This window comes from Ranitomeya variabilis, chromosome 2, assembly GCF_051348905.1.
Source record: "Ranitomeya variabilis isolate aRanVar5 chromosome 2, aRanVar5.hap1, whole genome shotgun sequence".
Classification (NCBI taxonomy): Eukaryota; Metazoa; Chordata; class Amphibia; order Anura; family Dendrobatidae; genus Ranitomeya; species Ranitomeya variabilis.
The window spans coordinates 279,732,509-279,760,102 of NC_135233.1; the positions used below are offsets into that span (position 1 = coordinate 279,732,509).

At 46.8% G+C, this 27,594-nt stretch overlaps 1 protein-coding gene across 2 annotated transcripts in view; it reads left to right on the forward strand.

Annotated features, from left to right (window-relative positions):
* ATRX (ATRX chromatin remodeler) overlaps positions 1-27,594 on the forward strand; it is a 272,152-nt gene that overhangs the window by 165,109 nt on the left and 79,449 nt on the right. For both annotated transcript variants that reach the window (XM_077285034.1, XM_077285033.1), the window contains exons 18-20: positions 11,882-11,991; positions 19,396-19,542; positions 22,991-23,168. In XM_077285034.1, the coding sequence (XP_077141149.1) occupies positions 11,882-11,991; positions 19,396-19,542; positions 22,991-23,168 (435 nt within the window). The remainder of the gene's footprint in view (positions 1-11,881; positions 11,992-19,395; positions 19,543-22,990; positions 23,169-27,594) is intronic.

Below are 27,594 nucleotides of genomic sequence, written 5' to 3' on the forward strand. Positions count from 1 at the left end.
TGGGCGCACGTTGGGGCTTGGAAGGGAGGGAGCACCATTTGACTTTTTGAACGCAAGATTGGCTGGAATCAATGGTGGCGCCATGTTGCGTTTGGAGACCCCTGATGTGCCTAAACAGTGGAAACCCCTTAATTCTAACTTCAACACTAACCCCAACACACCCCTAATCCTAATCCCAACTGTAGCCATAACCCTAATCACAACCCTAACCCCAACACACCCCTAACCACAACACTAACCGCAACACACCCGTAACCCTAATTCCAACCCTAATCCTAACCCTAATCCCTAACCCTAATCCCAACCCTAACCACAACTGTAACCCCAACACACCCCTAACCCTATCCGTAACCCTAACCACAAGCCTAATCTTAACCCTATTTCCAACCCTAGCCCTATTTCCAACCCTAACTCTAATTCCAACCCTAACCCTAAGGCTTATTTGCCCACGTTGCGGATTCGTGTGAGATTTTTCCGCACGATTTTTGAAAAATCTGCAGGTAAAAGGCACTGCGTTTTACCTGCAGATTTACAGCAGATTTCCAGTGTTTTTTTGTGCGGATTTCACCTGCGGATTCCTATTGAGGAACAGGTGTAAAACGCTGCGGAATCCGCACAAAGAATTGACATGCTGCGGAAAATACAACGCAGCGTTTCTGCACAGAATTTTCCGCACCATGGGCACAGTGGATTTGGTTTTCCATAGGTGTACATGGTACTGTAAACCTGATGGAAAACTGCTACGAATTCGCAGCGGCCAATCCGCTGCGGATCCGCGGCCAATCCGCTGCGGATCCGCGGCCAATCCGCTGCGGATCCGCGGCCAATCCGCTGCGGATCCGCGGCAATCCGCTGCGGATCCGCAGCCAAATCCGCACTGTGTGCACATGCCCTAACCCTACCCGTAACCCTAACCCTAGTTCTAACCCTAACCCTAGTGGAAAACGAAAAAAAAAAATATATATATATTTTCTTTATTTTATTATTGTCCCTACCTATGGGGGTGATAAAGGGGGGGGTTTATTTATTATTTTTTTTATTTTGATCGCTGTGATAGAACCTACCACAGCGATCAAAATGTACTTGTAAGGAATCTGCCGGCTGGCAGATTCGGCGGGCGCACTGAGCATGCGCCCGCCATTTTGGAAGATGGCGGCGCCCAGCGAGGAGACGTACGGACACCGGGAGGATCGGTAAGTATGAAGGGGTGGTGGGGGGGTGGATCGGAGCACAGGGGGGGTAATCGGACCACAGGGGGGGTGAATCCAAACAAGGAGGGAGCGGACAGGAGGACGGGGGAGCCGGCAGGCGGACGGAGGGGACCGGACCCCATAACGGAGGACTGGGGGGGGCGATCGGTGGGTGTGGGGGGGGGTCACTTCAGTATTTCCAGCCATGGCCGATGATATTGCAGCATCGGCCATGGCTGGATTGTAATATTTCACCAGTTTTTTAGGTGAAATATTACAAATCGCTCTGATTGGCTGTTGAAAGTGAAACTGCCAATCAGAGCGATCGTAGCCACGGGGGGGTGAAGCCACCCCCCCCTGGGCTGAAGTACCACTCCCCCTGTCTCTGCAGATCGGGTGAGATTGGAGTTAACCCTTTCACCCGATCTGCAGCTACGCGATCATTCCATGACGCCACATAGGCGTCATGGGTCGGATTTGCACGGATTTTCATGACGCCTACGTGGCGTCATGGGTCGGGAAGGGGTTAAACAAAAAAAACCTAAACTTTTGAAATATGATTCATGTTTAAAATTGCACTATTTTCCGATTTTAGGCTAACTGTATAGCTTGTCCAGTAGCAGACTTCTACTCCGGTCAAGCGTAGCGATTTCAGGAGGAAGACAGACAGCATTGTCCTAGGCAGCGTTCTCCCTGCATGATCGCAGAGAGCCAAAAATGATCACTTCTTCCCGTGACTGATGACTGTCTTGCATTGTCCCTGTGCGACTCTGTTCTATATATCTGGCTGCGTAGTAAAAGTTAGCCATCACTCTCAGGAGGAAGCGCGCGTTATTAGTTTTAGGCAGTAGTGTAAACATATACATAGGACAACGAGAAGGTAAATCAGACCATGTGAGGGAGAAAGGGAGGCTTGTTCCATGTACCTGCATTCCTGTACTATAACTGAGAACTGCTAATGAGTGCTGCGTCCTGTGAGTGACGGCAGGCCTCACCGTACAAGCCAACCGGCAGTCATGGAAGAGGCGCTCAGTCATGATCAGTCTTTGGCAATAGTTAAGGGAGATGTTTGCATAGGACTGTGCTGTCTCCCTCATGTAAATGCTTTAATTTTATTTTTCGGGGCAGTATAATGAGCACTACTCAAAGTGGGTTATGCATGCACCTCTGTTTCACAAGTAACCAAAATCCTATACATCTACCAGCCATGTCTTTCAATAGATTCAGGTTTAAAATTAAATTTCAACCCCTCTCACCAATTTCATTATAGTCAGGAAACCTTTTAAAGAAGGAGGAGGAGTAGTCCTTCAAGACCGCACAACAAATATCAATGAGGCATCACGCATTCTGTTAGGCTTTCCCTACTGTCAAAAACTTTACAACAATACCACCGTAGTTTATTTCAGAGAACACAAGACTCCGAGACGAAGCTACAGGTCATCAATAATAAAAAGAAAGAATATATCTTTATACCTAACCCTACAAAGGCCACTTGTTATCATCTCTAAAGCACTCAAGAATTAAACTCCTGGGAGACCAGTTATATCTGGCATAAAGTCTCTAACATGCAATTTGTCACATTTTGTTGACCTAAATCTGCAAAAACATATTTTAAAATTGATTACCGTATTTTTCGGACTATAAGACGCACCGGACTATAAGGCGCACCCAGGTTTTAGAGGTGGAAAATAGGGAAAAAAAATATTTGAAGCAAAAAAATGTGGTAAAATATTTAATAACATAAATAACATATTATTATATGTGGTGTTATTATATATAATAGTATGTTATTATGTTGGAAGCTGCAGGACCAGTGTGGTGTCTGTACAGTACTATATCAAGATGCTGGAGGGTGAGTATAAGAATGGGGGCACAGGGCTTATATTGAAAGCACCACTCCAGCACTGCAAAATAACACTGGAGTGCTGCTTTAAAATCCCATGGGAGAACTATAACTCCCAGCATGTCCTGCAGATCCTATGACATGCTGGGAGTTATAGTTCACCACAGGAGTGGCAGAGTGCTTTATTGTGTATTGTAAAGACTAACCTCTTAATTGTGGCAGCCTGCCAGCCTGTGGTGAGGTAAAAGCATCCCATGACTGCACACAGAGCCCACCCTCTTGTTGCCTCTCCACAGCACAGGTTTTGAGGAAGCCTGCAGATTCTAGTGGAGAGCCTGAAGGACCTGTGATGATGTCAAGAAGAGGGAGGGCTCTGAGCTGCCATGTGATGCTCCAGCCCGCCCACTCCTGACATCACACAGGTCCTGTTTGTGCACAGCACTCGGCATCCAGGCATGGCAGGCAGGTATACAGCGATCTCCTCTCCGCTCTGGCCCCTGCTGCTGGTGCTGCCTCCTCCCCAGGACACACAAATCTCCCTAGCTGCTGCAGCAATCAGCGCTGAGGAAGCCATGCGTGTCCCTGCTTAAGTGCAGTATTCATTTGCTGCTCCCGGCTCACCTCTCAGCTGATAGGTGGGCGGGGAGCCACTAATGAATATTCACTGCACTTAATCATCGGGACCACATGGTTTTCCCAGCGCTGATTCCAGGCAGGGGGGACATCCTGAAGTGGGATAACAGTGCGATCCCACTCACTGCTGCCCCCCTCCCCACATGCTACATCCGTACCATAAGACGCACCCACACTTTCCTCCCAAATTTGGAGGGAAAAAAGTGAGTTTTATGGTCGGAAAAATACGGTATATCTCAAAGATTCTTCCAGCTTTATTGCTAGGCTCCAACAATTCCACTGAGAATCATCACATATTGGTGACGGTTTCCTTTTAGTACTCACGCATCACATATGAAAAGGGCCTAAAATGCATAAAACTACCTGTAAATGATCTCCATATGTCTAAAGACTAAAGCAATTATCTGTGGGAAACTGCACTATTTATACTTACTCGTAATATGTTCACCTCCACTGCATAGACAGACTAGTGCAGAGTTTCCTAAACTCCGGTCTTCACTGCTCCCAATATGTCATGTTTTCTTTAGAATTGCACAGGTGATGGAATTACCGTATTTTTTTGACCATAAAACGCACTTTTTTCCCTCCAAATTTGGAAGGAAAGTGTGGGTGTGTCTTATGGTCGGAATGTGGGGAGGGGGCAGTGGCGGAGTGGGATCGCAGGAGGAAGAAAAATATCGCAGGAATCCGGCGTTGGGGAAACCACGTGGTCCCGATACTTAAAGTGAGGTGAATATTCATCAGCCGCTTCCCCGCCCACCTGTCAGCGGGGAGCAGCAAATGAAAATTCCTTCATTCAAACAGCGGACCCACATGGTTTCCCAAGTGCCGGATTCCTGCAGCAGCTGGGGAGATCTGTGTCCGGTGGAGGAGGGGGCGGGATGCTGCATACCTGACAGTGATGATGCAATGTTGAATGCTCTGTGGAGGACCTGTGCTGAGGTCAAGAGGAGGACGGGCTTGGAGCATCACATGACCGCACAAAGCCCTGCTTCTTCTTGATGTCATCACAGGTTCTGCAGACACTCACTACAAACCGTGCAGTTTCGTCTTACATGATCTGTGGTGGGGTCATAATAGGGAGGGCACTGTGCGGTCATGGCTGGCTGCAGGACCTGCACTGAGCACAGCCTGTACAAGAAAGAATTTATTAAAAAGTTAGTAATTACAGCACATAAAATAGCACTTTGCCACTCCTGTGGTGAACTATAACTCCCAGCATGCTATAGCATCTGCAGGACATGCTGGGAGTTATAGTTCTCCCATGGGATCTTATAGCAGCACTCCAGTGTTATTTTTCAGTGCTGGAGTGGTGCTTTAAATATAAGCCCTGTTCTCCCATTCTTATACTCACCCTCCAGCGTCTTCACATAGTACTTTACAGACATAACACTGGTCCCGCAGCACCATCTTCTACCGGTAGCTTCCAACATAATAACATACTATTATATATATTAACACCACATATAATAGTATGTTATTTAATATTTTACCACATTTTTTGCTTCAAATACATTTTTCCCTATTTTCCACCTCTAAAACTCGGGTGAGTCTTATAGTCTGAATAATACGGTATTAAGGCATCATAAACTCCCACAGGTTCTCTCATCTGTGCAATACTAAGGAAATCCTTAGTTTGGGGAACAGTGCACTAGAGGGGCAGTTTGCCCCTAGTTTTGCAAATATTTTTTGGTTTATTAAAGGAACTATAAATGTATAACAAAGCAGGGTCTGAAAATATTGTTTTATATGAGAGCTAGAGATGAATTTATCATAATTTGGGATAGATCCAGGAAAAATATACACGATTTCATTGAAAACCTCAAATGTAACAACTGAATTTGTGCTTTCTCTATCGCCTCATTGGGGAACACAGGAACCATGGTGTGTATGCTGCTGCCACTAGGAGGCTGACACTATGCACAAAAAAAGTTAGCTCCTCCTCTGCAGTGTACACCCCACCGACTGGCATCATGAACTTCAGTTTAGCTTAGTGTCAGTAGGAGGTGGACACGGGTCTTTCATTAGACCCTTATCTACCTCAATGTGCGTTGTTTTTTTTCAGGTTTTCCGGAAGGATACAGTGTGAACAGTCACAACTGTAATCCCACATTACGGACTGAGTACGGCGTGTGCTGCCACCCCGTATCCTCATAGATCAGCTAGCAGGACCAAGACCCCTAGCACACCAGCGTGCTCAGAAAACCGGTCCTAGCTCCGTCCCCCTCCCACTCGCCCACCAGAGCCTGTCGGTGGCGGAGACGAGGACGTCCATTACCAGCTCCCTGGACGTCTCATACCTTCCTCGGACTAAGGTCAGTAACGGACGACGTGGGATGTTTTAGGTGAGTATTTTCCGCACTAGTCCCAGATTAGGCAAAGGGGGCGCAGACGTTAATATGGGGTCCCCCTGGATTTTTTATTTTCCTAAAGGGTGCAGGGTTTTTCGCAGGCTACCTTGGCCTGGTCGTCGCTCCTTGTGGCCATCGGCGGTCGCAGGGGGCAGGGATCTTCGCTGCAGGCAGCCGTGGCAGACACAGTTCCTCTCAACCACGCGGCGGCCTTTGCAGGCAGCCACGTCTCCCACTTTTCCGGTCGGCTGCGGCCACACTGTTCAAGCACAGTGGCTTTCTCCGGCGGCCGCCGGCCTCTAATTTAGGCCCCGGCTTCAGCCCGAGCCTACTTCCGGCGCCGCGACTCTGCCCACTTCCTTTATTCTCGGGCGAGAGAAAAGCCCGCCCGACTGTCATAGCACGCCCACCGGCACCATCTTGGTACTCCTGTACAGGCGGTTTAGCTCCGCCCACCATTCCTGTGCCTCTGCAGGAAGCATTTTGGCGCCCTCCAAGAGCGCGATTCCTGGCGTCCTCATCTCCCTTGCGGTCGCCATCTCCCTGCTGTTGCCCGCACCACGCTCCGGACCCTGAAGCCTTCTCTGACTGACTTCTTTGAGGAGAATCTTCCAGCCGTGCAGTGGACACCAAATCGTCTGCTGGGAGTAGCTCTGCACTGCAGACTGACACTCTCCTCTGCCCTCCTGTCCCCTAACCTTTTGGCATTCGTCAGGGACCCGTTCGTCATGTCTAATTCTAAGGGAGGTCGCTCTCGCCCTCCTACTTCTTCCTCTACTTCCTCGGCCTTAGTCAAACACTTTGTGTGTTCGTCTTGTAACTGCAAACTTCCCTCAGGTCAGTCCTCTCCCCTCTGTCAGGCCTGCAGCAACCCCACTATGCCCACCGTCCAGGATCCTCCGGCTGCCCCACTTGAGTGAAGCCCCCACTCCAGTTTGGGCTTTTTCTCTGTCACAATCGGTAGCTGACCTAACTCTGGTGTCACAGACCCTTGTGTCCGTGTTTGATAGGTTACCCCTACAGGCTCCCGCAGTAGCCAGCAGGTTGCAGGAAGCCCTGTCCAAGCCTTCCACTATAGGCTGCAAAAGATCAGACAGGAACAACGGTCTGAGTCCTCTTCCCGTTCCATCTCGCCTCACGGTCCTTCTCTGCGATCGGCTTCTCCCCGATCCTCCTCCCCTGAGTCAGGCGAGGCGTTCTCTGATGCTCCTTCGGAGGTTAATTTGGAGCTGGACTCGGAACTAAATAGCTAGCCTGAGGGACACGGTTCAGAGTCTCATTGGAGCAATCAATCAGACCTGTGGCATCAAAGATTCCTCTGCGGATCAGGCGGTTTCGTTTAGACGGTCCAAACCACCTCCCAAGGTTTTCGCTTCTCATCCTGAATTTGATGAGCTTCTGGCCAAAGAAAGGGAGAATCCGACCAGACGTTTTCAAAGAGGAAAGCTTTGGCGTCTTGTATCCCTTTCCTCCGGATCTCATCGCCAACTGGACTTCTTCGCCCTCTGTAGATCCTCCAGTCTCTAGACTTTCCACCAACACAGTCCTTCCACTGTCCGGAGGGGCGTCTCTGAAAGATTCCAACGACAGGATTATTGAATCCTTTGCGAAGTCGGCTTTCGAAGCGGCCGCGTCTTCCCTATGCCCGGCCTTTGCTTCCACCTGGGTTTCGAAGTCTGTATCCGACTGGGCCAATCAACTCCGTCGGGGCATTCTGGCTGGAGCTCCACCAGAGCAGCTGGCGGAACTTGCCACCCACATTTCTCACGCGGGGGAATACTTGGTTTCCGCTTCCCTGGACGCCGCGACTTGTGCTGCTCAGGCGTCCAGTAATGTTGTTTCCATACGTCGCACCGTTTGGCTCAAGGCCTGGCAAGTGGATCTATCATTAAAAAAGTCCCTTACCAGCCTGCCTTTTCAAGGATCACGTCTTGTCGGTTCCAAGCTGGACCAAATTATTAAGGATGCCACCGGGGGCACAAGTTCCCTTCTTCCCCAGTCTAAACCTCGCCACCCTCCTCCTAGATGGCAATTTCGGTCCTTTCGGGCCCTTTCGTCATTTCGCGGCGGCAGATTCCTTTTCCCAACAGGAGAGGCCACAGGCACGTCAAGAGAAGAAGGTATACTTTAGACCCATTCCTTCCTGGCGTCCTCGTTACTCCCAAGGTAGATCCTCCAGGTCTAGGACTGGAAGATCCACATCGGCATGACTCCACGGCAAGACCCCAGCCCACTTCCCAGGCTGGGCGGATCATTTTTTCGAATTCCGACCTCCAAGACATCCTGCTCTAGTTCCGGGTTTCTTCGCAGCCATCGCTTCTCTCCTCAAATCCGGGGTAATTATTCCCGTCCCAGAAAAAGAACGGTTCACAGGTTTCTATTCAAATCTTTTTGTGGTACCGAAAAAAGACCGCAAAGTTCGCCCCATTCTGGATCTGAAATTGCTGAGCAAGAGGGTTTGTCTGAGACATTTCAGGATGGAATCCCTTCGTTCAGTAATTGCTTCCATGGAGGCTCAGGAATTTCTGTGCTCTAAAGACATCCAGGACGCCTACCTCCATGTCCCGATATTCCCTGGACATCACAGATTCCTGCGTTTTGCAGTACTTCAGGAGCACTTTCAGTTCGTCGCCCTGCCGTTCGGTCTCGCAACTGCTCCCATGGTTTTCACAAAGACCATGGCAGCGCTGATAGCCATCTTGAGGGTCAGGGGCCTGGTTCTTTTTCCGTACCTCGATGACATCCTCATGAAGGCCTTGTCCTTTTCTCAGGCTCACGAAAGTCTGTCCATAGTCCTCAACACTCTAGCCCGTTTCGGGTGGCTTGTCAACAGGAAGAAAGCCTGTCTTCTTCCCTCTCATCGCCTCGTTTTTCTGGGCATGCTCTTCGACACTCGTCAGACCAGAGTCTTCCTTCCCGAAGACAAGAGATCCATCCTTCGCGTGCTCCAGGCTTCTCGGCTTCCCTCCTTCCAATCGGCCATGAAGGTTCTGGGGAGGATAGTTGCAACATTGGAAGAGATTCCCTTCACCCAAATTCACTCAAGACCTCTTCAGCAGGCTATTCTATCACAGTGGGACAAGTCTGTCTTCTCCCTGGATCTTCCGATTCGGCTTTCTCCTCGGGTCAAACAGTCCCTCAACTGGTGGCTGACGTCACCTCTCATCTCCCAGGGCAGGACCTTCCTTTCAGTACACTGGCAGGTGGTGACGACGGACGCAAGCCTGGTCGGCTGGGGTGCGGTGTTTCGTCACCTGACTGTTCAGGGTCATTGGTCGACGCAGGAGTCATCCATGCCGATCAATGTCCTTGAGATTCGGGCCATCTTTCTGTCTCTCCTTCACTGGGAAAAGATTCTCAGGGGTCTACCAATTCGGATCCAGACAAACAATGCCACAGCAGTGGCATATGTCAACCACCAGGGGGGACTCGGAGGCCTCGGCCAAAGTATCCAAGATCCTCCTTTGGGCAGAGGCAACAGTACGGGTGATATCCGCGGTGCATATCCCCGGCGTGGACAATTGGGCCGCCGACTTTCTCAGCTGCGAGGGCCACGCGGCAGGGGAGTGGTCCTTGCATCAGGAGGTCTTTCATCAGATTTGTCTTCGATGGGGGACTCCGGATGTGGAGTTCACGGCGTCCCGAATCAACAGGAAGGTCCCTTGGTTCGTCTCCAGGTCCCCGCTATCCTCTCGCAGTGGGCGTCGATACTCCGGCCATTCCTTGGTCGCATTTCGTGCTCCCCTATCTGTTTCCACCCCTGCCCTTGCTTCCCAAGCTGTTGAAAAAGATCAAAGTGGAAGGGGTGCCGGTCATTTTGATTGCCCCGGATTGGCCCAGGAGATCTTTGTTTGCAGGGATTGTCAATCTTCTCGCGGACGCCCCCTGGAGGCTTCCAGACAGACCCGATCTGCTGTCTCGGGGTTCGATCTGCCACCCGAATTCTCGGTCGCTCAGTTTAACGGCGTGGCTTTTGAGACTGCAGTTCTAAGAGCGTCAGGCCTTTCGGATCGGGTGATTCATACTATGATCCAGGCTAGGAAGCCTTCGTCTTCCAGGATCTATTATCGTACCTGGAAGGCTTACTTCCGTTGGTGCGAGTCCATCCACGTTTCACCTATGTCCTTTTCCCTTCCTTCCATTTTGGCCTTCCTTCAGACAGTACTGGATGCGGGCCTTGCCCTTAGTTCCCTAAAGGGCCAGGTTTCTGCGCTCTCCATCCTCTTCCAGAAGACATTATCTTCTCGGCCATAGGTCAAGACTTTCCTTCAGGGAGTGGCCCATGCTGTCCCTCCGTACAGGACGCCTGTGGATTTATGGGATCTCAATCTTGTGCTGAGGGGTCCCCCCTTTGAGCCTCCCAGGGAGGTTTCCCTGTCAGTCTTAACTTGGAAGGTGGCCTTTCTTGTGGCCATCACCTCTATCCGGCTCGTTTCCAAGTTGGCGACCCTTTCTTGCTGACCTCCTTTCCTGGTTATCCACCAGGACAAGGTGGTCTTGAGGCCTCCGCCTTCCTTCTTTCCTAAGGTGGTTTCCACCTTCCACCTCAACGAGGACGACGTTCTACCTTCCTTTTGTCCAGCTCTGACTCATCCTCTGGAGCGATCGTTGAACAAGCTGGACCCCGTCAGGGCGGTGAGGATATACCTGGCTAGAATGGCCTCTTTCCTGAAGACGGACTCTTTTTTCGTCATTCCTGATGGCACGCATAGAGGCCTGCCGGCATCCAAGGCGACTATTGCTCGCTGGAACAGAACGGCAATTTTGGAGGGCTTTACAAGGTCCATACCTACGCTTCGGCGGACGCCAGCCTAGGCAGAAGGATCTTGCAGGCGGCAGTGGTGAGTCCTCTGACCTGATGGAAGTCTGTTTTTCCCACCCCAGGGACTGCTTTGGGACGTCCCATGGTTCCTGTGTCCCCTAGTGAGGCGATAGAGAAAACAGGATTTTTTTGGTTGCTTACCGTAAAATCTGTTTCTCGGAGCCTTCATTGGGGGACACAGCACCCTCCCATATTATTCAGTTTCTGTTGTTCTGTGTTCTATGACTGTTCTCACGTTAACAGTTCTCATGTTTGTGGTTGTTATTTCAACCTTATTGTTTTTCTCTTACTGCTTTCTCACTAACTGAAGTTCATGATGCCAGTCGGTGGGGTGTACACTGCAGAGGAGAAGCTAACTTTTTTTGTGCATAGTGTCAGCCTCCTAGTGGCAGCAGCATACACCCCATGGTTGCAGTGTCCCCCAATGAAGGCTCCGAGAAACAGATTTTACGGTAAGCAACCAAAAAATCGTGTTTTTCTAACACCCAGTCCCAACATGAGGCTGAATATTTGGATTTACTTGTATATATAAATCCTGCAGATCTACAGTATATCTGAAACAATTAAGTCAGGTCCTAACAACTATGTATCTTACAAACATAAGGTTGAATTATATTTTAATGTACTTTATAATGCTGCTTACATTTTTTTTTTCTTTTTGAATTGCAAATTTTAATTTCTGTTGTATCAAGTAGATAAACATGATGTCCTGTTTTTGTTTTTTTTTAATTCCTAGCTTAAAAGCAATACTCAGAACCCCATAGTGCACTATGTGTTCCACCTCCTGTGGCCCATTTATTCTGCATTGTTCTTTATTACGCTAAATGCATTATAATCTGTCTTTTTGTGTGAAAGTGCTTGTCAGGCAGGCAAAGCCATTATCCATTGTTCTTCTCTGTTTGTGATAGTTTTATAAATATGAAGTCTATGTATTCAATTTGTAGACTCCCCTAATACCTATAATTTGGCTTTACATTTTCCTTTTTGGGAAGAGCCTAACAAGAGAGGGAATATATTAATTTTTTGTAAATCCTTCTTTTAGGTGTCCAGTTTATGTGGGATTGTTGCTGTGAATCTTTGAAGAAAGCAAAGAAAGAGAAAGGCTCTGGATGCATTTTGGCTCACTGTATGGGTCTTGGAAAGACATTACAGGTACATGGTTAACTTTTCAGAATGACTCCCATGGCAGATGACTACCTTTTTATTTTCTTTCAATGTTTCTTAAAGGGGTTGTCCACTAATAGGACAACCTTTTATCATTCCCCATGCCTGGCCACGATAAAATAGGGATATATCTGTATAATACAGTCCTGTGATTTCTTGTGGTGTTCAGTGCTAATTATACTGTGAAATACGCATATCTGAACCTGGCCTTAGAGATATATCCGTATAATACAGTCCTGTGATTTCTTGTGGTGTTCAGTGCTTACTATACAGTGCCGTGTCACATCTTTCACCCTCTAGTTGTTGGTGGGGGCAGATTTATAAAACAAGTGATCATAAAGTGCACAACTTTTCCTGTAGTAATCTCTGGTTTAGCTGTATAACCCAATATTCTGCACACTAGGGAGACTAATTGTAAGATGAATGAATTGCCATGGGCTGCATGCAGTAGTGAAGCCCATGTATGCCCATGTTTTGGCTGGTGACTGCCTAGTAGTGAGTGATTGAGGCCCTGATGTACAGAAGTTTATAAGCGGTTTCCAAACCCATATGGTACCAAGGAAAGATGCTCGGTGGCTGATGGGGTGTTTTGTGCAGACCGGCAAGACCACCAGTGATTTTGGTTTGTGTAACGGAAGAAATAAAAAAGGCAGCATTTAACAATGGTGTATAAAATTCATTAATTAGGTAACTTATGGGTTATCAGACATCTCTATCTTCTGCATCTGTAGAGGAGAGGTGCTACTTCTCTGCTGCAGCCTTTACTCCTCCAGTGTCTTCTCATCACCAGAAGTTAGCTGTCCTTATCTACCATAAATTGTTTGTTTTCCTTGTACCCTGCGTGACTGAGAACGCAGCATAGACCTATAAATGCATGCTCCTGGCCATGCAGCAGAGGGTAGTTATAATGCGGATTTGCACGCTCCATTTACTGCATTTGATGTACATGCAACGTCTCTGCTTTGTTGGGTTGGAGCCTAGTTCTTGGTATCTATACGCTGGCTACACTCCATCTCCTCTCAGGTTCCATCTATTTATTTTAGTGTTTTGATCCTAAGCCTTTGTGGTAATTGGCTGTTCCCTGTGGGTGTACTTCTATACAGTGCTAATCAGATTAGCATTAGAAAATTTTATCACTCCTTTATTTATTTTTCTCTAGATGTGCTTACCATTAAGGGGCTGTCCACTACTAGGACAACCCCATCTTGATCTAAATGTTTGGACGTCAGGGCCGGCATCAGCACCCGGCGTACCCGGGCAGTGCCGGGGCCCTGGCGAGACGGGGGGCCTATTCAGGGCCGGCGTTAGGGGCAGGCAGCTGCCTAGGAACCCCGCTCCCCAGGGTCCCTCAGCTAGCGGCACATCACGCAGCCGCTATGAGGCCTCTGTGAGGCAGGGGGGCCCACCTGTCGCCAGCTCCAACTCCCCTGCTGCCGCATTGAACTACACCGGCGTCTGCCAGTAAAGTTCAAAGCAAATGATGGAGGAGAGCGCGTCACCTGATGCTCCCTCTCCCATCATTCCCCACTCTGACACTGCTGCTGCAGGTGCGCGCTGACGTCATTGCGCACTCGCTGTGTGTCAGGCAGTGCAGCGGCAGCCGCCGAGACCGGAGCAGGGAACATCGCGTGCACGTTGAGAGGTGAGAAGTGTCGTTTTTTTTTTTTTTTGTAACTATAACAGTGAGTACTGGACTATGGGGCCATTCTTGGGGGGAAGGGGGCTGTGCTGTATACTACATGTCTGTGCTATATACTACGTGGGCTGTGCTATATACTATATGGGCTGTTATATGCTACGTGGGCTGTGCTATATACTACACGGCTGTTCTATATACTACATGGGCCGTGTTATATACTACGTGGGCTGTGTTATATACTACGTGGGCTGTGTTATATACTACGTGGGCTGTGTTATATACTTCATGGCTGTGTTATATGAGATCATGAATCGTGGTATATGTTAAAGGGGGGGCCCACTGAGACTCTTTCGCCCGGGGCCCTCAAAAACCTGGAGCCCGCCCTGTTGGACGTGATAACACAAGAAAGTTTCTACTCCCCTCCCATGCCGGCACCATTCCAGTGGTGTCAACACTCGCTGTCCCAGGGCTGTGATGCTGTGTTGTGACACGTGACCCCGCCGCCCAATCAGTAAAGACTGTCCCCGCCTCCAGACAAATCGAACATGAACATAAAGTCCAGGCTGCATCTGCTCTTACTTACCATTCATGTTCAGCTCGACAGGAGGCGGGGACAGTGACGCCATCACTGATTGGGCGCCGGGGTCACGTGTCACCACAACAGCACAGGAGCCCTGGGGAGCACGAGTACTGACACCGCGAGAACGCCGCTAGCACTGGAGGCGAGTATAGGCTTTATTATTTTATGGGGGCCAAGCGTGGGGAATGAGAAGGGGTTGTCCCAAGTAGTGAACAGCTTCTTTATGTGCATTTAGTGGTTTAAAATTCTTTGTCAATGTGTAAAATGAGTACAATCTACTTGGGATTGAATATTAGTGAAATGTTACTGTCCTTTACTTAGAAAAGAAATATCTGCTAGGTCCATCTTCTGTGATATTTTATCTCCTTTATATTATAGAGTCCACAGAGAACCTGTCGTTATGACTGATTTTTTTTTTTTATATTTTAGCATTACGAGATGCGCAGTAAGTTGCTACAGATACAATTCTATGTAGATGGGAGAAGCTAGAGACAGAATTTTATCAGTAGCAGCTGCCATCTCCTATCCCAGTAATGGGAAAGTCTTCACTGAATACACATTTTATCTCTGGATTGAGAATTTTGATAATGTCTGATCAACTCTGTCAGAGAAGAAGCCGATTTCTCTGATAAGATAAATTACAAAGTTGCTTATTTTCATGTGTACTAATGATTTATGAAATGAAAACGACAGTTACGCTTAAACCCCTTTCCGACCTGTGACATACCTATACGTCATAGGTCGCCTCCCCTTCTTTGATGCTAGCTCTGTCACTGAGCCCCCATCTTATCAGTTGTGATGTGCCGGAATTGATCAGCTGAAATGTGCCCCTAACAGCCGCTGATGGGATCGCGACATGTTAACATGTTAAATTACGCTATCAATCTCTGACAGCTGCATTTAACATGCACGCTTCGGAAGCGCGTCATTAACCCCTTCATGACCCAGCCTATTTTGACCTTAATGACCTGGCTGTTTTTTGCAATTCTGACCAGTGTCCCTTTGAGGTAATAACTCAGGAACGCTTCAACGTATCCTAGCGGTTCTGAGACTGTTTTTTCGTGACATATTGGGCTTCATGTTAGTGGTATATTTAGGTCGATAATTTTTGCGTTTATTTGTGAAAAAAATGGAAATTTGGCTAAAATTTTGAAAATTTCGCAATTTTTGAATTTTTATTCTGTTAAACAAGAGAGTTATGTCACACAAAATAGTTAATAAATAACATTACTCACATGTCTAGGGAACCACTGTTTGTGCACATGGCAAGCTCGGAAGGGAGGGAGCGCCATTTGACTTCTGAATGAAAAATTAGATCCAATCGTTAGCGGACACCATGTTGCGTTTGGAGAGCCACTGTGTGCCTAAACATTGGAGCTCCCCCACATGTGATCCCTTTTTGGAAAATTGACCTCCCTTGGAACTAATCTAGATGTGCGGTGACCACTTTAAAACCCCAAGTGCTTCACAGAAGTTTATAACGCAGAGCTGTGAAAATAAAAAATCATTTTTGTTTCCTCAAAAATTATTTTTTAGCCCGCAATTTTTTATTTTCACAAGAGTAACAGGAGAAATTGGACCCCAAAAGTTGTTGTCCAGTTTGTCCTGAGTACACTGATACCTCATATGTGGGTGTAAACCACTGTTTGGGCACACTTCGGGGCTCGGAAGGGAAGTAGTGACTTTTGAAATGCAGACTTTGATGGAATGGTCTGCGGGCGTCACGTTGCATTTGCAGAGCCCCTGATGTGCCTAAACAGTAGAACCCCCCCACAAGTGACCCCATTTTGGAAACTAGACCCCCCAAGGAACTTATCTAGATGTGTGGTGAGCACTTTGAACCCCCAAGTGCTTCACAGAAGTTTATAACGCAGAGCCGTGAAAATAAAAAATATTTTTTCTTTCCCCAAAAAATATTGTTTTAGCAAGCAATTTTTTATTTTCGTAAGGGTACCAGGAGAAATTGGACCCCAATAATTGTTGCCCAGTTTGTCCTGAGTATGCCGATACCCCGTATGTTGGGGTAAACCACTGTTTGGGCGCACGTCAGGGCTCGGAAGGGAGGGAGCATCTGACTTTTGACTTTTTGAACGTAAGATTGGCTGGAATCAATGGTGGCGCCATGTTGCGTTTGGAGACCCCTGATGTGCCTAAAAAGAGAATTGAGGGGTTTCCAATCTCCAACACTAACCCCAACACACCCCTAACCCTAATCCCAACTCTAGCCATAACCGTAATCACAACCCTAACCACAACCCTAACCCCAACACACTCCTAACCCTAATCCCTAATCACAACCCTAACCCCAACACACCCCTAACCACAAGCCTAACCTTAACCCTATTTCCAACCCTAGCCCTAATTTCAACACTAACTCTAATTCCAACCCTAAGGCTATGTGCCCACGTTGCAGATTCGTGTGAGATTTTTCCGCACCATTTTTGAAAAATCCGCAGGTAAAAGGCACTGCGTTTTACCTGCGGATTGACCGCGGATTTCCAATGTTTTTTGTGCGGATTTCAGCTGCAGATTCCTATTGAAGAACAGATGTAAAACGCTGCGGAATCCGCACAAAGAATTAACATGCTGCGTAAAATACAACACAGCGTTTCCGCGCGGTATTTTCCGCACCATGGGCACAGCGGATTTGGTTTTCCATAGGTTTACATGGTACTGCAAACCTGATGGAAAACTGCTACGAATCCGCAGCGGCCAATCCGTTGCGGATCCGCAGCCAAATCCGCACCGTGTGCACATAGCCTAATTCTAACCCTAGTTCTAACCCTAATTCTAACCCTAACCATAGTTCTAACCCTAATCATAACCCTAGCCCTAACCCTAACCATAGTTCTAACCCTAGCCCTAACCCTAGTGGAGAAAAAAAAATATTTTCTTTATTTTATTATTGTCCCTACCTATGGGGGTGAAAAAGGGGTGGAGGGGTGTTCATTTACTATTTTTTTTTATTTTGATCACTGTGATAGGTTTTATCACAGTGATCAAAATGTACCTGGAACGAATCTGCCGCCCGGCAGATTCGGCGGGCGCACTGTGCATGCGCCCGCCATTTTGGAAGATGGCGGCGCCCATGGAGAAGACGGATGGACAACGGGAGGCTCGGTAAGTATGGGGGGGATCGGAGCACGGGGGGGACGGGGGGTGGATCGGAGCACGGGGAGCGGACAGGAGAATGGAAAGGCGGGCGGAGGGGAGCGAACGGGAGAGCGGACAGGCGGACGGAGGGGAGTACGGGACAGAACGGAGGACTGGGGAGGAGATTGGTGGCGGTGGTGGGGGCACATCAGGGTTTCCAGCCATGGCTGATGATATTGCAGCGTCGGCCATGGCTGGATTGTAATATTTCACTACTAGGTGAAATATTAGAAATTTCTCTGATTGGCTTTCACTTTCAACAGCCAATCAGAGCGATCTTAGCCACGGGGGTGGCGAAGCCACCCCCCCTGGGCTGAAGTAACACTCCCCCTGTCCCTGTAGGTCAGGTGAAAATGGAGTTAACCCTTTCACCTGACCTGCAGGGACGCAATCATTCTGTGACACAGCATATGCGTCACAGGTCGGATTGGCACAGACTTTCATGACGCATACGCTGTGTTACAGGTCGGGAAAGGTTTAACCCTACCCATCGGTGCCCCTGTCACATGATCGCAGGGCGCCAAAGGGTTGGCATGACAACCGGGGGTCTGCAGGAGACCCCTGTGCTTGTCAGTGCCGATATGGTATGAGCACTGCCCTGTTGCTGGTGTTCATAGCGTACGATCATTAAGTTCTTAATATTTTAAAAATATAAACGTGCAAATCGCCTCTTCACCCTATTCAAAATAAAATAAAAAAAATAAAAAATACACATTTGGTATCTGTGTTCAGAAACGCCCGATCTATCAAAATATAAATAGAATCAAATCGGTGAACGTTGCAGTGAGAGGAAGAAAAAAAAGCCAGAATTACGTTTTCTTTTGTTGCTGCTGCAACATTGCAATAACAAATTATCAAAAGATCGAAGCTACACCAAAATAGTATCGATAAAAACATCAGCTCGGTGCTCCTAAAATAAGCCCTCACCTAGCTCCAGATACTGAAAAATGGAGCTGCTACAGGTCTCGGGAAATGGTGCCCTTTTTTTTATTTTTATTTTTTACAAACTTTAAAAAAAAAAAAAAAAAAAAAAATTCACCACTTAAATAAAAAAAACAAACCTGTGCATGTTTGGTGACTGCGAACCAGTAATGTCCTGGAGATTCATAATAGCTGGTCAGTTTTCGCATTTAGTGATTATGGTAAAAAAAAACCACACAATCGTGGAATTGCACTTTTTTTTTGCAATTTCACCGTACTTGGAATTTTTTTCCCCATTTTCCGGTACACTATATGGTAAAACCAATGGTGTCGTTCAAAAGTACAACTCATCTCGCCGAAAACAATCCCCCTCACGGCCACATTGGCGGAAATTTTTTTTTAAAAAAGTTATGGCTCTAGGAAGGAGAGCAAAAAACGAAAACGCAAAAACTGAAAAGTCACAATATGGTGACGAGCTTAATGATTCGGCCAGGGACCATGGGCAGAGATGAGTCTAGTGCAGCACTGGCCTCAGTGGGCTTTTCTCAGCATTGCTGGACGTGATTCACAGGTTTCTCCCGTAGCGAGAGACCTGTCAATCACCTGGGACAAGCGAACCAGCAGCAGTGCTGGGTTTGTAATGTCCCCAGTCAGATCTTAAAAGTATATCTTAACTTTTTCAGAGAAAAATATACCAGCTGCAGCCATGTGAGCAGACTGATTCATGATGCTTGCACTTTTGGGCAGTATGACTTAGGTGACTTTACATGCAGATACCTTTCCTAGTTAGAAACAATGGAGAACATGGAAGCAGGATTCAAATCATGGAGTACAGCTTCTATTTTTTTATAACAAATAATTTTGGCAAAATTCATGTGAAGAACCTCTAGTGATGAGCGAACTTGCTCGGATAGAGTGTTATCAGAGTATGCTCGGGTGTTATCCGAGTATCTTGGGTGTGCTTGGATAATATGTTATAGTCCCTTGCACTGCATGTTTTGCGCCTTTTAGGCAGCCACAACAAATGTGGGGATTCCCTAACAATGTTTTCGGCTCAGACAAATCATCACATCTTACGTTGTTTTTGTTTTTTGTTCAGGTGGTTTCATTTCTACATACTGTCCTGCTCAATGACCAGCTAGACTTTTCCACTGCTCTGGTGGTGTGTCCTTTAAATACAGTTTTAAACTGGACCAATGAGTTTGAAAAATGGCAGGACGGCCTCAATGATGATGAAGCGTTAGAGGTACGTATATTACAATTAAAGCACGGTAATTTGGTATCTCTTATTTAATATTCTTGTTACTGAAGCTAGATCCAAAAATCTGGATTTGTAATTTTAGTACTTTAGAGTGAATTAAAAGGCTAAAGTACAAATTTTTTTTTTGTTGTTAAAAAGTGGTTTTCTGATAAAGTACATTATTGTCCTATCCGCTACAACACCCACCAATCACTAGAACATCTACCCCTTCCCTCACAAAGTATATTATTGTCCTATCTGCTACAACACCCACCAATCACTAGAACCTCTACCTGTTCCATCACACTTCAACCAGCGTGAGGAGCCGTTTGAATGGAGCAGCTTTCAGTATTTGTGGTAATGACAGAAATTGCTGAGCACAACACTCTACTGAATCAACCCCTAGATATATTTAATCTTTTGGGGCCCAAAAGTAACAGTAACCTCTGCTAAAATACATATAAGCTCTTCCTGCTGACATACAGAGAGCCTGAACAGAGCTCAGGGGACCCCTGTTCTAGTGACCGATGATGGTTCTGAGGACACAAAAGCGTCAGGTATAACGTTGTATACTGCCTGTAGAAGAGACAGGCAAAAGTGAAGAGCGGAAGGATTGGTGACATCACTGCAAGATGGGGACCAGGATGAGAGATGCTACTGCTAGATGGGGACCAGTATGAGGGATGCTACTACTAGATGGGGACCAGTATGAGGGATGCTACTACTAGATGGGGACCAGTATGAGGGATGCTACTACTAGATGGAGACCAGGATGAGGGATGCTACTACTAGATGGAGACCAGGATGAGGGATGCTACTACTAGATGGGGACCAGGATGAGGGATGCTACTACTAGATGGAGACCAGGATGAGGGATGCTACTACTAGATGGAGACCAGGATGAGGGATGCTACTACTAGATGGGGACCAGTATGAGGGATGCTACTACTAGATGGGGACCAGGGTGGGGAGGGACATTGCTACTAAATAAGGATCAGAGTGGGGGACATTACTACTAAATGTAGGAGAAATAAACATATTGACAAAACGGTTGATTAAACCCAGTCACGAAGTGTATGATATTTAAAACCAAACCTTTATTCACATGTAACAATACAAAAAAATATCTGCCCGGTACATATTACCTGAATCGCTAATCCTCTGCCCCGTGGCAGGGGAACACCTGGTGACACACCGAGGATGACCTCCTGTATAGGATGGGTGAATAGATGGAGGCGTACCGGGGACGGCCCCTCGTATGTGATTGGTCTATTAATGGTGTGTGTCCTGGGATGACGTACTGGGGATATTCCCCTGCGAGCTATCTGATTGGTTGGTCTTGATTTTAAATACTCCAAGATGCCTTACCTTAGAAACGCCCCCAGGAGGAAGCGGATGCGAAACGCGCGTCGGGGTAGTCAAGGTGCAGCGTTCCACGAGGCAGAGGATTAGCGATTCAGGTAATATGTACCGGGCAGATTGCCCGCAATGCTATATAAGATTGTTCATTTGATATATTGCCTGTATGGCGTGGTGGACTTTACAAGAAGTGTTTTTGTCCTGGGATGCTTTCATGATGGTGGGAATTTCCTGCCTGGGACTGTGTAAGCAGGGCATACGATTGAGGGATAGGGATTATGTGCAATATTTGGCTGCTTCCCTTGTGTTCTATGTTTGAGCAAGGAATTAGTATTGAGTCTTTAGCATTCCCCATTGTGCGGACCACGAACTGATGAATGAGGGATCATTTTGTATACATCACGTGTGGTTTCTGTATGGTCACCAGAGATAGTTACGGTAGCAATTTTGCGGTGTTATTGTTCGACTGTGGTATGAACCACATGGAAATGTTTGTTTGGTGACTTGTATGAAACTGTGAAGCAATATACCTATAAATCTCGCTGCCTTCCTTGACATTTAAATACTTTACTTGATTTTGAGGCACTGTTTTAATATTTTTTTGTATTGTTACATATGAATAAAGGTTTGGTTTTAAATATCATACACTTCGTGACTGGGTTTAATCAACCGTTTTGTCAATATGTTTATATCTAATTTGGAGTGTGACCCATTTGTAACTTGAGGAAATGGGTTGGTGCGTTGTGCTAATTAAATGTAGTAGAAGGAAGATATGTCTGCACTTCGTCTAGCAAATAGTGGTACTACTACTACTCACAACTACTACTCGCTACTACTAATCACTACTACTACTCACTGCTACTTCTTACTACTACTCACTACTACTACTCACTACTACTACTCACTACTACTACTCACTACTACTCTCTACTACTACTACTACTCACTACTACTCACTACTACTACTACTCACTACTACTCACTATAACTACTACTCACACTCACTACTACTCCCTACTCCTACACCACCACCAGGGTGGGGGGACTTTACTACTAGATGAGCACTAGAGTGGGGGGGACATTAGTACTAGATGGGCACCAGGGTGGGGAGAACATTGGTACTAGATGGGCACCAGAGTGGGGGGCACATTGGTACTAGATGGGCACCAGGGTGGGGAGAACATTGGTACTAGATGGGCACCAGGATGGGGGGGACTTTGCTCGCAGGGTGGAGTATGTATAGTATATAATCACTATAATTGTAAGACAATATTTGTATATGGGAGTCAATTGTGAGACAAACATATTCCCTGGCCTAGTCTAAGGGTACCGTCTCACAAAACGATTTACCAACGATCACGACCAGCGATACGACCTGGCCGTGATCGTAGGTAAGTCGTTGTGTGGTCGCTGGGGAGCTGTCACACAGACAGCTCTCCAGCTACCAACGATGCCGAGGTCCCCGGGTAACCAGGGTAAACATCGGGTTACTAAGCGCAGGGCCGCGCTTAGTAACCCGATGTTTACCCTGGTTACCGTCGTAAATGTAACGTCACCGCTGTGCTCTGCTTTCACTTTACGGCCGGCAGTCAGTCAGTGCGGGAACCAGACGGCAAGGGACCTGACGGACACCGGAATGTAAGTGTGTACTGTTTGTTTTTTTTACATTTACGACGGTAACCAGGGTAAACATCGGGTTACTAAGCGCGGTCCTGCGCTTAGTAACCCGATGTTTACCCTGGTTACAAGCGAACGCATCGTTGGATCGGTGTCACACACACCGATCCAATGATGACAGCGGGAGATCCAGCGACGAAAGTTCCAAACGATCTGCTACGACGTACGATTCTCAGCAGGGTCCCTGATCGCTGCTGTGTGTCAGACACAGCGATATCGTATGGATCGTACCGTCATAGCGACAAAAGTGCCACTGTGAGACGGTACCCTAAGTCTTCACTGTGTAAGAATTAGTGTTGATAAATCTGCCCTAGTAAGTCACTTTCACAAGCTAAAGTCACCTTGTGTTCTGTTGTGGTCCAGAGCCTAGTATTTCATTGCTTCAGTTATTGCATTATGTGGTTTTGTCTTCTGTCAGGTCTGTGAACTTGTGACAGTAAAGCGTCCTCAAGAGCGAGGATACATTCTACAACGCTGGCATGATAATGGAGGAGTGTTGATTATCGGCTATGAAATGTACCGAAACCTCACTCAAGGAAGGAATGTGAAGAGCAAGAAGCTGAAGGAAATGTACCAGAAGACCCTGGTTGATCCTGGTAAGGTTTCGTTTTAATAAACCATGTATGTTTTTTTCCTGGTGTACCCTCTGCAGGCAGATGCACTGATCTTTCTAGCCTAGGTATCACTCAATATTAGAGCTGCCTTTTTAGGTAAAGGATTTCCAATGACTTGGTGATCTTGTAGCTGTGCAAGTCATTTGTAGCCAGATAGTTGATCACAATCTGTCAGCAAACCAAAGGGCAGAACCAATGGCTATTGATCCTCCACAGCCAAGCTCTTCTCCTGTATAAGTAAGCATACTGACTCCTCAGAGGTCCATGTTTCAGTGTGTCCATCTTAGGTCTCCCATACTACTTGGCAGGTAATATAAACTTTGATCGCAGGGCAGGACAAAGGGCCATGAGCAGAATGGTCTCTTATGAAGAAGAATGTATTGTGGAACAAGTGCAATAAGCAGCTAGTGACTGCTTTTTATTATGGGGGCAATGATGCTTTTCTGAAGTGGGAAAACAAAATAAAAATGCAACGAAGGTCTGTGTTGTGCACACTTGTCTTTGGTTACTTAGTGGTCTCATATGGAAGAATAGTTGGACTGCTCATGATGCATCTCAACAATCAGGTATTGACAGGACCACATTACCATGTAAATTCAAGGTTAGCCTATGTCCTAGGATCTGATTCTTGGTGACTTATTTTTCCCATGTATTTCCCAAATTGTCTGCTTTTAAGAGTGGGTGGGAGTGCCCTTAGTGAGCCTGGCAAGATTGATGCTGCCTATGCCATGTGCAGCGTGCATCAGGAGCTGGCGTCATTATTGTAACTATGTATGGTTTGCTCTGAAATGCTGCAGTGTTTTCACAGAAAGAATATTTTGATGCCGGCTGGGGATTGTGTGTACTAAGGCCTCTTTCACACTTCCGTCTTTCATCTCCCGTCACAATCCGTCGAGTTTTGAGAAAACAGGATCCAGCAAACTTTTTTGCAGGATCCTGTTTTTTCTCCTAGACTTATATTAGTGACGGATTGTGATGGATGGCCATCCGTTTCATCCGTTGTGCACTGGATCCATCAGCCAAAAACGGTCCGTCGGGCGGAGAAAACGTTCAGAGGAACGTTTTTTCTGCACGTCGGAAAATCTGTCAGCGACGCATCCTGCGCTGCCCGTCACTGGCTATAATGGAAGCCTATGGATGCAGGATGCGTCGCTGACTGTGAAAAACAGGAATCCAGCGACGTATCCCGTTTTTCCACTCTAAGCATGCCTGGAAGGATTTTCAAGTCCGGGGAAAAAAAAAAATCTCTCTCTCTCTCTCTCTCTCTCTCTCTCTCGAGAGAGAGAGAGAGAGAGAGAGAGAGAGAGAGAGAGAGAGAGAGAGAGAGAGAGAGAGAGAGAGAGAGAGAGAGAGAGAGAAATTTCTCCATTGAAATTCAGGCAGCAACGCATCCGTCAAGATACTGGATACATTGCGCACGTTTTTCCCTATTTTCACGATGTCCATCGATCCGTCACATCAACGCATTACGACGCTCCACAGCAGACGGAAGTGTGAAAGAGGCCTAAGAGACCTGTCAGTCTAGGGGAGTGGGGCGAGGAGACGTTCTGGGATGCTTATCAAAAGTATATTTCCTCTTAAGTGGCGCAGACTAAATCCTATATGTCTTCAGTGACTCAATCAGTATCTAATTCATGCTATCCTGGGTTTGGACGACATGCATCTCCCATCAGGTTACCGTTAGCTGGGTTTTATACTTTTTTTTTTTTTTTCACCTTTGTCCTCTCTTCTTTACAGTAATAAACCATAAACTTAATCTTCAGTCACAAATTTGGAATGATCAGGGCCTTAGGCTTTTTTTTGTTAAAGTATTTAATTTCTGTGGATCTGCAGTTAAAGGGAGTCTGTCAGCAGTTTTTTTCTACCTCAGCTGTGAGCAGTCTGATGTAGGCAAAGAGACCCTGATTTCAATGATGTATCACTTAGGGCCCCTTCACACTGGTCGATTCTGCTACGATTACGACGCATTTGCGTCATATTCGACATCGCAGTACGAGCTCGTAGCCAGCGGTCACACTCTACGATGTTAACGCTTTTTCTGACGTAGTTGCGATGTGAACGTCACGCGTCGCAATCGTACGCTACCCTTCACACCGCCATAGTCCTACGACTCCGAGCGTGACGTATTACCAGCATGGGCGTGCTAAAACGTCACGCCCAATCAGGAGACAGGTATGCGGAAGCCCAACCCACGTAGTCGCATTACGAGCTCGTATGACCGCCGTCACATACTACGATTTCGACCGCCACAGCGAGACATTTACGACGAAAGAAAGTTCTGCTCTTTCTTTCACATCGTACGATGCTGGGCTGCATCGCAGATCGTAACGCCATGTCACACTTTGCAACCTCGGAACGAGGACGGATAAACGTCACAAATCGAACGCTCGTTCAGACTTTGATTGCACAGTGTGAAGGGGCCCTTAGATTACTGGGTGCAGCCATTCTGACACAATCAGTTTGTATATTTGCAGCAGACCTGAGAAAGCTAACCCCGTCCACACCGGGCTCTATACAAAGTCTGTAGACATGAGGTGCTTATCACAGGAGGGGAAGTTGCTTCTCAGTTAGCACTTTTAGAAGTGACACATCCCTGAATTCAGTGTTTGACCCTCTATCTCCTGCAGTGTTAAGATTACATAGCATAAACCTGCTGACAGATTCTAAGGTTATAGTCCTCCATCAGAGCACAGTATATACTAGTGATGAAGACCCAGCAATGTTTTACTTCATCTAGCAGTGATTTCTATAAAATCTTTGGATATCTGCTGCAGCTCCCCACCCAGCCAGCTATCTGTATACTGTTCATATGTACAGAGGGGTCATTAGCTCATGAATCTCACGGGCTGAGTGTGCTAAGCACTGAGCAAACACCTCCGCTCTGCCGTGCTACAGCAGGTAACCAAGGGATTTTATGAAGGCAGCTACTAGAGAAAAAAAGGAGAAACCTCGAGCTCTGGATTCAGGATCGATCCTCACCTTATATTGTTGTCAGCACAGCATAACATGGTGACAGATTTCATATAGGGAGGCTATAATGTGTAGCATGTAGCTATTGGTGAATGCTGGGGGTTGCAGTTTCAAAATACCTTTTAAAAGCCAAAAGCATATGAGACCTCAACCAACTTTCACATTGGGATTTCTCCACTCTGTGAATGTAGCATTGGTGTCCATGCTTGACCACCATTCCATTACTTCTATGGGATTAATTAAAGGGAACCTGTCATGTCATTTTTATCATCTAACCTGTCCCCATTGCTTTGTTGGTGATGCAATATGCATCATTAATACATTTTGTTTTAGTTAAAAATGGCCCTGTAATGTCCAAAAAGCATTTTAAGTGAGCATGTATGATCTAACTATATAGTTACTGGGGTGTTCTTCATTTTCGTTCAGTCACGGAGTCACTGCCCAAGTAATTGGATGTTCCAGGTTGCGCTGACGTCACTGGAATCCACTGTAAAATCTTGCTCAGTGTGTAGCGAGGAGCCGCGCTTGCTACACACATGTGGCTGCCCGCTCAACGTCACTCGAACCCGCTGTAAAATCCCATGTTTGCGCTGTATGGAGCCTCGTTGGCGCAGTGTTGAGCGGACAGTTGCGCTTGCGCAGTGTGTAATGTGGGGCTGCACTCGCACAATGTATGGCGGGGAGCCGCGCTTGCCACACACTGCGCAAGTGCAACTACACACTGCAGGCGTGGCTGTCTGCTCAACACCGTACAAGCGCAGCTCCACACTAAACAATGCGCAAGTACAGGACTTTACAGTGGATTTGAGTGACGGCGCTACCTGGAACACCAATCAAATCACCCCTATGACTAAATGAGCAGGTACGATTGAACTATGTAAAGTGCTTTTTGGACATGACTACAGCGTTTTTAACCCCTTCATGACCTTGGGATTTTTAGTTTTTCCGTGTTCTTTTTACGCTCCCCTCCTTCCCAGAGCCATAACTTTTTTATTTTTCCGTCAATATGGCCATGTGAAAGCTTATTTTTTGTGGGACGAGTTGTACTATTGAACGACATCATTGATTTTACCATGTATTGTACTAGAAAATGGGAAAAAAATTCCAAGTGTGATGAAATTTGCAAAAAAAAAGTGCAATCCCACACTTGTTTTTGTTTGGCTTTTGCTAGGTTCACTAAATGCTAAAACTGACCTGTCATTGTGATTCTCCAGGTCATTACGAGTTCATAGACACCAAACATGTCTAGGTTATTTTTTATCTAAGTGGCGAAAAAAAATTCCAAACTTTGCTAAAAAAAAAAAAAAAAAAAATTGCTCCATTTTCCGATACCCGTAGCGTCTCCATTTTTCGTGGTCTGGGGTTGGTTGAGGGCTTATTTTTTGTGTGCTGAGGTGGCGTTTTTAGTGATACCATTTTGGTGCAGATACGTTCTTTT